This window comes from Rosa rugosa, chromosome 2 (assembly GCF_958449725.1).
Source record: "Rosa rugosa chromosome 2, drRosRugo1.1, whole genome shotgun sequence".
Lineage (NCBI taxonomy): Eukaryota > Viridiplantae > Streptophyta > Magnoliopsida > Rosales > Rosaceae > Rosa > Rosa rugosa.
Window position 1 is genome coordinate 63,511,576 of NC_084821.1, and position 14,163 is coordinate 63,525,738.

General features: G+C 38.3%; 2 protein-coding genes across 4 annotated transcripts; one reads left to right on the forward strand and one right to left on the reverse strand.

Annotated features, from left to right (window-relative positions):
- Nucleotides 1–677: 677 nt before the first annotated feature.
- On the reverse strand, nt 678–3,531 carry LOC133734357 (uncharacterized). The gene is made up of 2 exons (XM_062161993.1): nt 2,747–3,531; nt 678–2,072 (listed from the first exon to the last, which is right to left on the reverse strand). Exon 2 carries the CDS (start codon nt 2,070–2,072, stop codon nt 1,173–1,175), a length of 900 nt encoding a protein of 299 aa, XP_062017977.1. The 5' UTR covers nt 2,747–3,531; the 3' UTR covers nt 678–1,172.
- Nucleotides 3,532–4,322: 791 nt separating this feature from the next.
- Nucleotides 4,323–8,058, forward strand: LOC133729242 (glycolate oxidase 1). Of its 3 annotated transcripts, none has more exons than XM_062156736.1 (13): nt 4,323–4,479; nt 4,751–4,850; nt 5,402–5,594; nt 5,759–5,883; nt 6,086–6,132; nt 6,231–6,308; nt 6,422–6,546; nt 6,699–6,765; nt 6,860–6,922; nt 7,006–7,075; nt 7,162–7,262; nt 7,421–7,525; nt 7,702–8,058. In XM_062156736.1, the coding sequence occupies exons 3-13, from the start codon at nt 5,455–5,457 to the stop codon at nt 7,885–7,887; spliced, it is 1,107 nt and encodes a 368-aa protein (XP_062012720.1). In that variant the 5' UTR covers nt 4,323–4,479; nt 4,751–4,850; nt 5,402–5,454; the 3' UTR covers nt 7,888–8,058. The 3 variants fall into 3 exon arrangements, with proteins under 3 accessions (XP_062012720.1, XP_062012722.1, XP_062012721.1); XM_062156738.1 differs by having other exon boundaries at nt 4,324–4,479; nt 4,756–4,850; nt 5,418–5,594; XM_062156737.1 differs by having other exon boundaries at nt 4,325–4,479; nt 4,756–4,850.
- The last annotated feature ends 6,105 nt before the right edge of the window (nt 8,059–14,163 follow it).

The following is a 14,163-nucleotide window of genomic DNA, read 5'->3' on the forward strand; positions in this document are numbered from 1 at the left end:
TGTCCCATTTTATGTTTCACTCGAAAGAAGGGATGTCCATATGAGTTTTTTAAAATACTGATCATCATGTCACGACCGGGGTGCCCTAGGCGGTCATGCCAAAGCCTGTATGAGTCAGTGTCCCACATTTCATTATGGGTGACAATCTAGGATTCAATGATCCGAATCGTAGTGAGGTACAGTCCATTAGATTGACTCATGAGTTTCTCTAAAATGCGTTTCCTTCCACATTCATTAGAGGTAATATAAAAGTATTCAGTTCCATTCTCACAGTGTGTTTTTACATGATAACCGTTGGCACGAATATCTTTGATACTTAACAAGGTTCGATTAGCTCTTGGTGCATACAGAGCGTCTTTGACTTTAAATATATCTCAGATTCTTTAGAGTATTTCTATTTTAGTAGAATGATAATCTTTTCGTTCTAATAATAATTTTTTCTCTAGATGTATTGCTTTACATCTTTATATTGCAATTTCGAACCATGTAAATATGTGTGGTAAATAAATTTGAATAAATTCAGTGCTTGAGAATAAAATTCAAAATTTATTAATGAGCCAACGATAATCAAATCAAGGTCTTGTTCTAATTCATCAAACCATTATTGAAATAAGGGCTAAATACTGTTTACCACCCTGTGGTATAGACCTCGCATCAATTCAGTCCCTCGACTTTCAATTTCATCAAAAACACCCCTGCGGTATTATTTTCTCGTCCAATAGGTCCTTCCGATTCAATTCCGTCAGTTTCTAACGTTAACTGCTGACGTGGCATTCCAACTCAGCAAAAGTGGGACCCACACGCATGCGAAATTCCCAAAATGACCCTGGGCAACAGAATATGGAAAAATCCAAAATTAATTCCAATTTTGAGGTTGAGGAGATTCGAACCCCTCCCAAAGCATATGCAAATAAATTGCCCAACCACTAGACCACTTGCATAGTTTTGATGTATTGCAAACAAAAATAGTATATATCTACATAATATTGTTTTTTTTTTTTTTTTAAATATCCACCCATCTTTTCCATTGACTGAGCAAGTTCCTTGTTGCCATTAAAGTCTGCAATTGTGAGGTTGACGTCTGGGTCATGGCCTCCTTCTTCCATATAGTGAGCCTCTTGTTCTTTAGACTCCCTATACCTCTTGTAATTGGCTGCTACTCTGTTGCTTGCTTAGCAGTTCTTGTACCAATGCCCAATGACTCCACATCTATAGCATGGTTCATTGCCAACTCTATTCTGTTTGACTGAAGGGTTCTTAGGTTCCCTTTGCACCTTGTTTCCATGACCACTAGGGCCAGCACCATCATCTCTGCGCCATACATTGGGAGGGCCTCCACGACCCATATCACGACCCCCATGTCCCTTGCCACGTGGTGCATTGTTGCCACGTGGGTAGGGATCAGCACGTCCAACCCCCTTTGCATTGGGGTTCTTTCCACCTTTCACTTTGCCATAATTAGCCTCAGGAATTTTCTTTGTCCCAACAGGCCTGGCATTGTTATTCAAAAGAACCTCATTATGCCTCTCAACCACTTGCAATAGTTTGATCAGCTTGTTGAAGGTTGTGATTCTTTTGTTATCATACTCCAGCCTATACTGGTTCGCTAGTATAATTGCTGAAGTAGGGAAAGTGGAAAGAGTCTTCTGGATCATATCATCTTCTGTGAGTTCCTTTCCACAGAAATTTAGACGTGCTTTTAGGCGCAACATATCCTTGTTGAAGTCATTTACCCTTTTATAGTCAAGCAAACGGATTTCATTCCACTGAACGATCAGTTCTGGGAGCAATGTGTCATGAATGTTCCCAAAACGTCCCTTAAGGGCATCCCACAGTTCTTTGGGTGTCTTCAACTGAAGGTATTCCCAGCAGAGACTAGGATCAATATGTCGCCTCAGAAACATTAAGGCATTTGCTTTCACCTTATTAGATAGTTCATCATCTTTAGAGTCAGTAATGGTGGCAGTGTAGTCTTTTGCCACAAAGGCAGTTTCCACATCGGAAACCCAACGATGGTACTCAAGTCCTTCTGAGTCCAAGATGTCAAATTCAGATCGAGTTGGATCAGCCATCTACATAAACAAGAGAGAAGATATAAATTACGCAGTCATAAAGACATCCACGTAAATTATTTTCCAAAAATGTGAATTAGATTTCAAGACCAAGATTCGTAATGGTCACATTTTTTCTTTCGATGCTATGTGAAAATGCTTTATCACAGTAAGTGTGTATGGATAATGCGCATGAATGTTCATTATCATGGCAAAACGGAATTGATATGTTGCATTCTAAAATTAACCATATAAAACATAGCATATATAAAAAGAAATTACATATGACATGCTCAAATTGCACAAATATACAACAAAATATATGCTACATATAATAATAGCAAGAATATATCATGCATAAAATAAAATGTAAACAATAGCATAATACAAAGCATGCGTAGACATTATTTATATAAGCGTAAATAAAGTAAAAACATGCTCAAAATTTCATAAATAATAACAATATATATAGATATATATGGTATGCTCAAAAAATAAAAATAATCATGCTTAAAGATAATTATATGAAGCATAAACAACAAAGCATGCTTAAAATGATTAATATAATCTAACTAAACATGCTCGAAAATTTTATAATAAAAGCATATATAATAAAATCTAAAGCATGCTTAAAAATAGAAAAGATAAATCAAATTCACATGCTTGGTTAATAAAATAAAATAAAGAAAACATACTTGATTTCGAGAAAATAAAACAATCCTAGCGCACACGCGTGTTGATGCAGGCGTGCGTAGCGATGTTTTTGAGCTTGAGGAAAACTGGACTGCTTCCTCTTGCAGGGCCACAAAACCTTGTTGTTGTTTTTTTTTTTTTTTTTTTAACTTTTATCTTCTTCTTTTTTCTCTTTTTTTTCTTTTTCTGTGTGGGCCACAGGGCCTTTTTGTTTTTCGTCTGGGCCTCAGGGCATTTTTTTGTTGTTGCTGTTGGGCCGGGTCCTTTTCTTTGGGTCGGGTTAGTCCCCTTATATTTTTTTTCTTCTTTTTCTCGTCTGCTTTCTTCCTTCTTGCAAGGGGTCTGCTGCCGGCGTTCAGTTGGCTGCTGCAGGTGCCGGCATTCAAATGGCTGCGAGGTTGGGCCGGGACTGCGCTTCGCAGGCGAGTGGAGGCTGGGCGGTGAACGGAAGGACGATTCGGGGGGTTGAGGCCGGCTGGAATGGTGGGTCTGCCGGTGTTGCAGACGCTGGGGCGGTCTAGGCTCGGTGGTGGGGTCGCCGCACAGGGGCAGTGGAGCGTCTGTGTGGGCCGGAGACGCCGGGGACTGATCGCTGCAGGTGGAGGCGCGGGCTGTGGGGCTTCGTGGCCGGGAGGATGAGGCCGGCTGTGAGGGGGTTGCTGCTGCAAGGACCGCGGTGGCTGGAGGCTGTGACACTTGGCCTGGAGAGCTGGGATCGAGGGGGAAGGCCGCCAGATCGAGATGGATGCCGGTGATGTGGGTTGGCTGTCCCCGATCTGGACGATTTTTTTTTTTTTTTTTGACAATTGGAATTGGTCTACTCATTTCATTTCATAGCCCCTTTATATAGGGAGAGAATTACAATGGAAATAACAATTACAATGACGACATTAAACACTAATTGACCGTAATTGTGCTGATTGATGGTAATCACTGATTTCTTGATTCCCTCTCCGTCAGTCGCTTTGACGAAGGCACACAATGTGCTTTTCCTTTAACATGTTCGAAATTTTTCAGGTCCTTTAAGTTAAGCACATTCTAAAATCTCATGAGGTTTACAAATAGTAAGATTATGATATAAAGAAATTTCAATAAATAAGGATATTGACATGATTTGGCACTTTGGAGGTGTCATAGAGGCACCATCATTTCCCAACTATTAGTTGATGAATATGAACCATCCAAATTTGCTACCCTTAGAAAATTTTTGGCTTTACTTTAGGTATAAAAATACCATTAACTAGGCAACAGTCCTTGTCATTAGTTTTAAATTGTAATCACGGGTGGGTGGATCCCTTCCCTTAATTTCCAACTTGACATCTATGCCAAACCTAAGATAAATCAAAAGTTTCCAGAAAAAGAATAATAAAAAAAATATAGCAAAGAAGAACATGATTTGATTCTGTGGTAAAATTATCACATAAGCTGATAAGATAACAAATTAAGATGTCAGTTATAAAAATAATCCAGCCCTCCAATTCTGATTTTTAAGCGCATAGGTATTGTGACTACTGGTTCTTTCTCTAGGTGAGAACCTTTTGAATTGCCTACCATGAAATCATGATCTCCCCCAACTGTGAATAAAATTTGGTGAGGTGGGATATTCTCATTAGGATTTGAACATATATATATAATCCAATTCTCAAGTCACATCTAGCCACATCATCCAAGGAAATATCATTTCCAAGAACCTGTTTTTGGTTGAGTATTCGAATAAAAAGCAAATCTTTCACAGGTATAATTATTATTTTTGACTAGTATTCATTACCCAAAATTTGTTTTTCCTGTGTGGAATATGTCACAGATAGAGATGAGCATGGGAGCAGTGTCAATCTTGGAAAACCAATCCAATCCTGGAGAAACAGATTGGTTACAATTTGCAAATGGTCACCTTGGAAAACCAATCCAATCCAGTCACGTTTCTGCCTTAGTTTCCTACTCAGATTTGTCTTTGCCCTTCATTCTTTAATATATCGCCTTTCACTGTCTTTGTTTGTTTGTGTCAGTTTAGGAAAAAGATTGAGCTTCATTATCTTTCCTTTTCTCTTCAAGCATCGTTTTCTGCAGCTGCTCTCTGTTCGATAGTAGGAGAGAGAAAGCCAAAAGGTTTGTTCTTTGCTTCCCAATTCATGCAGCTTCATCTTCTTTGATGCTCTGCTTAGTCTGTATGATTGATTTTCGACATGGGCCTTTGATCATTATCATAATTGGTATTCTTGTTCCTTTGGGTTTACTAAAGAAATGGAGTGTTCTTTTTGTTTGATCGTATGCTGATGATCTGTTTTGAGTTTTTGCCCCAGTGACATAGTGATATCTGCGATGTCAGTGAAGTGTAACAAAATTTGGAATTTTCAATCTTATACATAGTGTTTGCTTTTATGGGTGGTGATGCAATTTACAATTTAGGGATCAGAGTCCTTGCGATAAGGATCATAAAAAATTTGAAAAGCCTTTTTAATTTTTGCAGAAACAATATATGAACATCCAAAGAGTGCATTTCACTAGTCCTAGTTAGGAGTTCGTGTTTTTCTCTTTCTTCTTTACCAAGTTGACTCATAGTTTCTATTACCATGCACTTGAAATTAGGATTGCACTTCTGATACATGACCCATGAAAGTCTTGATCAGGATATTAATATCACTTGTTTGGTTCCCTAGTTTAACTTTGTTTCAGAACATTCTGAGGTAGAAGTAAACAAACAGTTGGAGTGATGGAGATGATCACCAATGTTTCTGAGTATGAGAAGATTGCAAAGGAGAAATTGCCAAAGATGATCTATGACTACTATGCATCTGGTGCAGAGGACCAGTGGACTCTTAAGGAGAACCAACGCGCTTTCTCCAGGATTTTGTAAGCTCTTCTCTTGCTGTTGGACAATCCTCTAATTAGTCTGTTTTGTTTTGTTTTGTTTTGTTTTTTTTAAGTCTTTTGGGTTTGATTTTACTCATCATAAGACAAAATTATAAATGACACTAAGAATCACATTGGTTTTACTTTTATTTACAATGAGATAGGTTTCGACCTCGTATTCTTATTGATGTAAGCAAGATAGACATGAGAACCACAGTTTTGGGATTCAATATTTCAATGCCCATCATGATAGCTCCTACAGCCATGCAGAAGATGGCTCACCCTGAAGGTATAAGCCCCCCTTTGATAAGGCCAGCTTTCAGTTTCTTATATTTCTTATGACATACTGATTATATAGGATAGTTGCTAAACTTGGTTGCACAAACTTAAATACAGTTGAAGTGATTGTCACCAAGTCCAAAGTTAAGCTCTTTAAAGTTGATTTTTCAAGTTTATCGATGGCTATATTTAACTCTGTATTTCTTAATCAGGAGAGTTTGCAACAGCAAGAGCAGCATCTGCAGCTGACACAATTATGGTTAGGCTTCTCAGCATCTTTCTGTGGCTTTTAGTGAAGTTGTATATGGAATTCTGCCTTACTGAACTTACATATGTGATACATATTGGTTGTTACAGACACTCTCCTCTTGGGCTACTTCCAGTGTCGAAGAGGTCGCGTCAACAGGACCTGGCATTCGTTTTTTCCAACTCTATGTGAGTTCAATTTCATCCCTCGCCTTTTTCTTCTTTGAGTTGATGAGGCCTGAGAGGTATTCTCGTTCAGTGTGAGTCTTGTGTTATTAGCCATAATGCTTTTTTCTTTTCAGGTGTACAAAGACAGGAATGTGGTTGCACAGCTTGTCAAAAGAGCTGAGAAAGCTGGTTTCAAGGCAATAGCCCTTACAGTGGACACTCCACGGCTTGGGCGCAGGGAGGCTGATATCAAGAACAGGTAAGCGTGAATATTTGTTCAATAATATCTTTGGGATTTGAGATCAGCTGGTTGGTTCATAGCTCAATCAAATCTCTTCTCAAAGTTTTATGTCATTATGAGTTCATTATTGTGTAATGAGGTTCTAAAACATTTTTATGGTTCTTGAACAGATTTACTTTACCATCAAATTTGACATTGAAGAACTTTGAGAATATTGATCTCGGAAAGATGGACAAGGTGGGATGACCCCCATATGAGCTTTCAACATCATTTTAATAGCATCATAAGTTGATGGACTTGCATATTGACTATTTTGGTGATGAAATTGTAGACCAATGATTCTGGACTAGCATCATATGTTGCTGGACAAACTGACCAGTCTCTCAGCTGGAAGGTAAAAGAGTTGCATCAGCATATAATTATTTATCTAGAAATCTCAAGGAATTAGTGAACATATTCTGTTGGTGGCATTTGCAGGACGTGAAATGGCTTCAGACAATCACCCATTTACCGATTCTTTTAAAGGGTGTGATTACAGCTGAGGATGGTATGTAAAAGCTTCCGTTGTTCCATATTGTCTCGAGTCCCAACTGCTTAGTTACGACAAACTCACAATACGTTTTAACAATGCAGCACAACTAGCTGTACGATATGGAGCTGCAGGAATAATTGTCTCGAACCATGGAGCTCGCCAGCTTGATTATGTCCCCTCAACTATTATGGCTTTGGAAGAGGTGCATATGCTTCATTGAAATATCTGCTTTCATTAATTTCTGATCTATTCTCACAAGTGCCAAACTGTCTACTGGCTTAAAAATGGTGTCAGGGACTTCATTTCTTGTGCAGAATCATCGTTTGTAAACATTCTTAGATTATGGTTTTGTTGATACAGGTCGTCAAAGCTACACGAGGGGCAATTCCTGTCTTCTTGGATGGTGGAGTGAGGCGAGGAACGGATGTTTTCAAAGCTCTGGCTCTTGGAGCATCGGGTGTATTTGTGAGTAAAATCGACACTTACATATCAGAAGCTAGATGCTGCAAATGTGGAACTTATAATAAGATCTTTTGTCATCTATTTTATAACCTCAGAACTAACCTCATACTTGTGTAAGACCATCATAGTTTTCTGCTTATTACAGAATTTACACACTTCTATGCTCTGTGCATTTTCAGATAGGAAGACCAGTAGTGTTCTCCTTAGCTGCTGCAGGGGAGGCTGGTGTCAGGAAAGTCCTTCAAATGCTCCGGGACGAGTTTGAGCTGACTATGGCATTAAGCGGTTGCCGCTCCCTCAAGGAAATCACCCGAGACCATATCGTAACGGAATGGGATCGTCCTCGTATTGCACCCAAATTATAAGATGATCACCATCATTCTTCAGCCTCATTTGATGATCACCCAAATTATAAGCTAAATTCTTGTTCTTAAGCTTTCGTGTCCATGCTCAGGAGATATATTGGAACGTTAAAACTTATAATGGGGATCAATGGTACCAATTAAATAAATGTCATTCATCTGCTACTTGTCTCACTATCTGTCATCATTTTGTGTTGATCTCATTCTCGCATTCTTGATAGGCACTGATCACAAAGACTTGAAACTATAAAAACATATGAAACGCGTTTCATTGATCTCCGATAGGCCTGGGCATTTTAGCCCAGAAACCCGAAAACCTGCACCGGACTGATCCGGACCGCCGGGTTTGAGCCGGGCTTTTACCAAAAAAAAATAAAATGAGAGGCCTGGACCGTTTATGAAAAAAAGGGGCCGGTCCCGGGCCTGGGATTCCACCGGCCAATCAGAAAACCCGAATATATATATATATATATATACAGATCCTATTTAGAGAGGAGCTCCGCTTTGAAATTAACATGTGAAGTTCGAGTTTTTGGTCACTTTTCGATCGCATATCCGCATCCCGTTCAGTTTTTAGGTACTAGTGTATAGATTATCTCTGCAAATTTTCAGCCAAATTGATGATCGTTAAGACATTGATAACTGCTTTAAAGCTAGTACGGTTCAGGTTGATAGATTCAGTCCGTCCATTGGTTTAAGCGAGTTAGATATCTTAACGATCATCAATTTGGCTGAAAATTTGCAGAGATGATCTATACAGTAGTACCTAAAAACTGAACGGTTGAGATGTGGATATGCGACCGAAAAGTGACCAAAAACTCGAACTTCACACGTTAATTTCAAAGCGGAGCTCCGCTCTGTGGAATATATATATTCCACATACACCTTACCGTATGTAATCCTCATCGCAATATAAATATTCTTCTATCCTCAGCCGCACAATTCTTCTCTCCTTCTCTCTTCTTCTTCTTCTTCTTCTTTCTCCTCAGCCAGTCAACCCCAAGTCCCCAACTTTCCTCCTCCTCTAAAAACTAGAGACCTCATCCCCGTCGTCTATTCTCCTTCTCGCATCCTCAGCCCTGACCTTCAACGAAGTGTCTTCGTCAATTATCACCTTCTTCAGAGCACGTACGGCTACCGCTGCCCGTACGACGACAGCCTCGACCTCCTCTAATTCCTCCACCTAAACCTCAATGAATATGTTTCTGGCTTGATTTCTTCATCAAATTCCTCGACCAAAACCTCGACCTCCTCAAATTTCTTCATCAGCAGATCTACTTCTAGCCGGATAGGTGATAGATCTTCACCAGATATTCCAAATCTCAAGATGGTGCAAAAGGCCAGAAAACCCGAGAAACCAGGCCAGAAAAACTCAGTCCGAGCTCTCTCCGATCCCGACTTCTGGAAAACTTGATCTAAGACCAACCCGAAAACTTCGGGCTCGATCCTGGGCTCCGCATATTGACCCTCGGGCTGGGACCATGCCCAGGCCTAATCTCTTATCTCTTATCTCTTTCACATAAAGTATTTGCTGCTATCTAGCTAGCTAGCTTGGAGAAACTAAACTAAGACCCATTGGAATATTGGTTTAGCCTAGAAAGGGGGTGAATAGGCTTCAAGGAAATTCAGCTCAACTTTAGATTAATTAAAAACAAATTGCCTATCAAACCCTGCGACCCATATTTCGTGTTTTTGAAGATTAATTGTGAAGAGAACAACATCAATAAGCACAGTGAAAATAAAGAATATAAACACAAGAAGTTTGTTGACGTAATAAAACTCTCAAATCGAGGTAAACAACTACGGCCTTAACTTCTGAAGGCTAAGTGCAAAGCAACTCACTAAGTGAATATGAACAAGCACACATGAACTTACAATCAACATGAATAGCTCTAACCTCAGCTTGTTCTCACTAGACTCTTCTAGACGGTTGCACGAACACCACTTTGTTTTTCTCCACCTTGAGAACTGCTTCTACTTGTCTTTCTAACTTTGACACACAAACTACACCAGAATTGATTCACAGTCTGAATCAATCACTTTAGACTTTACTTTAAATATTCACACAGTTCTAACCTACGTTTAAGACTCATTGTTTTGTATAGGAAATGTCAATGCACAAAATTCTTATACTAAGACCCATCATGCTAGACATATATACTTAACTGATACTACAATACCCTTCATTGATCTCTGATCTCTTTCACATCAAGTTTCTGCTGCTTCTTTTGGGTCCGAATATGCTTATATGTTTTGAGGCCAAACTCAAACAAAAGCTCGAGTTTCTTCATTTTTGGTCATTTGAACAAACACTTGACTTCATTTTTTTGATCGAGATCACACAGTTTCTCAAATGCTTTCTAAGCACATAGATTAATCTGTGCCGGGGGATCATGTCATAACGCTTCCTCTCCCATGGCCACTAAGAATAGATTGAGATTTAACTTTAATCAGCATCGGCGGGATTCGAACCCGATTATAAGGGTTCCACATCTGGAGACTGTTACTAATAGGGCTGGCTGCGGCACGGTTGCCGACATTTTTGGGGTCAGCCGAATACCGACCGAAGATCTTCGGTTTCGTCAGAATTGAAACCGGTACTGTGCCGGAAGTTCGGTTACCGAAACCTCGGTTTACCGAGGTAAACAGTCGGTATCGGTTGGTATTTTGGCACACCAATCGTCGGAGGTCGGTGAGGTCCATGATGGTGGAGGTGAGTCACGGTGGTGACCGGAAGTGGGTGTCGAAGGAGAGAGAAAACAAATCTAGTTCCTCTGCCCTCCATTAGACCAAAACAATTTGGAGATGAGAGAGGGAGGCAGAGAAGAGGAGCTGGGATATGAGAGAGAGGGAGAGCAGTGGGCGGAGGAGCAGAGAGAGGAGGAGGCGGAGAAGAGGGTGGGGGGGGGGGCAGTGGGTGAGGAGATGAGAGAGAGAGTGAGACAGAGGAGAAGAGGAGCTGGAGACTTGAGACCTAGTCGAAGAAGAAGGCAATGAGTCAACAAGGAAAGAGAAAAAGAAAAAGTAAAGGAGTTGTGGTTCTCGAGGAGGCATCTCAAAGTATTCTTTTCAGTTAAACTAGTATAAAAATAAAATTCTAAGGGTAAGACAATAGGTAACGTTGTAGCCCAGTGGAAAGTGGCGTAACTTACAATCTGGGCTTGAAAGGTTGAGGGTTCGAGTCTTGCAAATGGAGAGATATAATCCATTTTTTGAATAACTCTCCTTCTCTCGGCCGGTTCGGTTTGAACCGAAGATTTGGTTTGCTTGAACCGCTACCGAGCCGAAAATGTCCATACGGTTCGGTTCAGCCGTACCGCACCTCCGGCTACCACTTCCGTCGGCGCCGACAGCGGTGGTTCGGCCGGTTTCGACAGGTCCGGCATTTTCAGCCACCCCTAGTTACTAACTTGACCAATTGTGGTGTTTTTTTTTTTATTTTTTTTATTTTTATTTTATTTTATAGAAGCGGAATAAGAGCTAACTCAGCGCTCTTACCTGAATTTATTAATAAATAAAGAAAAGATACATAGCAAGGGGGGCTAAGCCAATACCTTGCCATAAGAAAACACAAGCTGAACAAGTACAACTGAAAGTACCAATTACTAATACAGAGAAAGAACAACTAAAAAGAACAATTACAATAGTTAAAGAAGAAACTAATCATCTACCTAAAACGGTAGTTAGTGCCTGATGTCAAATCACGTCCATAGAGGCCTGTAACAAAAGAAGGGACGGTAATTGTCACACCCCAAACCCGAGACCAATATTATATTGAAATATGGTACCCGAATTCGTGATGTGGGTTGTTTCAAACAAAACTTCCTCAAAGAATAAATTAAAGTAAGAGAATTTGTAAATAAGTCTGAATAGTACTTTTATTAGGAATTGAAATTATTATTTTTACAATACTGAAGTTGAACAAAAATATATTACATTGTTTCTCTTGAAATAGTAGTAGAAAATAAAACATTCATTTATTTAGAGAATCACCCACTTTCCCCAAGCGTCTACTCGTTACCTGAAAACAAGAAGGTGTAGCATCATGAGCAACACAAGCCCAGTAAGTACACAACTTACATTCTTATATTAATGTGTCTTATAAGAAATCAAACTTGGACAACCAAGTTAAAATGTACCAAGAACCATTTATAAGTTCATACGAATTCTTAAATATGTATATGTATACACACAATACACACACACATATATACAAATATATTCATTCGTGTGAATGGTTTATGAGACTGGTAATAAATCACTTAATCACATCTCCTTATTGAACCAACAAATATTGCAGCATTAATATGTGAAATAAACTTTAAGCAATACATGCTTGATTCTCTTTTCACTTAGCATCATAACATATTGATAATATATATCGCAGACAGATATTTGATCAAAATAATATAAGTACACTTCTCTTCTTAGTGAATTTTCGGATTAACTGGTAACAAATCATAAATACAAGTGCTAGGGTCCAACGTACTATACCCAAAGCACAAGTAAGCCAGGTTGACTGGTAATAATTCATAAATCCACGTGCTAGGGTCCATAATACCAAAGCACGGGTAAGCCGCAGCATACTGAGGACACCTCCAAAGTATGTATACCCAAGGTAGACACCTCTTTCCTATGAGTATAATAGTGCACTATCTGTAGGGACTAGGGCCCAAGGCTAACTTCCACATAACACCAAAACACATTTACCAGTAATTCACTTAAGCACGGGGTAGTAGATAACACCCGGCTTCACAATTGTACTTCTCAGACATAATCAAATCCACAAAATACAATCTTTATAAATTATAGATCGTAATATATGTATATGTACACACACATATAGAGACATATACTTAGGAATAATCTCATATGTAACATAATTGTATAACATAAAATAAGTAAATTCACTTGCAAACATAATAAAATAAATAAGCTTATACATAATTGAAATCAAGTAAAATATGAAATAATAAAGCACAAACATTAAATGAGTAACAATACAAAATTAAATTATAGTTAATATTTCAGTTCTTATGTCCAAATCCATTGAAGTTCATTGACCATGTTCATGTTTCTCCAATTAGAGTCATCAAACTTCAAGATGTGTTATGTTGTCCATCACAAGTCCGAATTAGTCAAATGAGTACACCAATTCAAAGGGTTTTTCACAAGGAATCTAATGGAATAAGTCATGTAATCCTGTTCTTAGTCACATAGTCCAGAAATGGTGAAGAACCATAACAGTATAGAAACCAATATTTTTAATACTGCCCTTTGATGTTTAAGTCTTTACGTACGGTGTATTTTACCATTAATTCTCAAACTTTCCAGATCACAAGTAGAGGTCCTAAGCTTCAAATTGATATAAAGTTTGTAGAAAACGAATAACAAATGAGGGAGATATGAATTTTTGAAGTTGTGATGGCTGTATGAGATTTCCAGCGAGTTTAAAAGTTGAAAACTTTGATTAGCCATAACTTCTTCATTTCTTAACCTTTTTGAGTGATTCAAAAGCCTAAATTGAAGAACTTTTGATGAGGAATTTAATACTGTAATTATTTTTGACAAAACAGAATTTGTTATATACGAAAATACGGGTTTGCAGCAAAGCAGATCCTTTTCCATTTTATCATTGATTATGCAATTTGATAAATCTTAAAGACAAAAGAATATAGGAATGTAATCATGTACTTACTTAAGGAACTCAGAAGGTCTTGTGATCAAACTTTGGACTTCTTTCACAAAAAGGGAACTTCTTAAGAGAAAAAGGGTGAAGGATTTGTGTGAAGAACTTCTAGTTGAGTTTTCTCTTCAACTAAGGACGTTTTAGATCAATTTTGCATTTGATCTTCAAGCTTGTAGGAAGTATGATCAGATCATATGCTTAAATAGGCTAGAATTAAGCATAAAATAAGTAAGTGACTAATTATTATAAGGTGAGTGACTAGTTACTATTTAGGTTAAATGATTAAAATGATAAGATAAAATTAAAAAAAGTAATAAAAGAAAGAAAGCATAAATCCACTTGCTAAATATATATATATATATATATACACACACACACACATATGCACATTTACCCAATTAATAAGTAAAGAACTTTAGTGCTTTCTTAAGGTAAAAAAAATAGCAATAATTAGTTCTAAAATAACATGCATCACAAAAATAACATAGATAATAGTCTTGGGTTTGAAAACAAATATCGAGTGTACACAAGTAATACGAACTAACGTATTTTAGAAAGTTTACTAGAACTCTAAAAATTTACCTATATAA

Coding starts and splice junctions, on each gene's coding strand:
- LOC133734357 (XM_062161993.1), bottom strand. CDS start 2,072: ATGGCTGATCCAACTCGATCTGAATTTGACATCTTGGACTCAGAAGGA.
- LOC133729242 (XM_062156736.1), top strand. CDS start 5,455: ATGGAGATGATCACCAATGTTTCTGAGTATGAGAAGATTGCAAAGGAG. Junction 6,766..6,859: donor ATCTCGGAAAGATGGACAAG/GTGGGATGACCC, acceptor ATGAAATTGTAG/ACCAATGATTCTGGACTAGC. Junction 6,923..7,005: donor ACCAGTCTCTCAGCTGGAAG/GTAAAAGAGTTG, acceptor TGGCATTTGCAG/GACGTGAAATGGCTTCAGAC.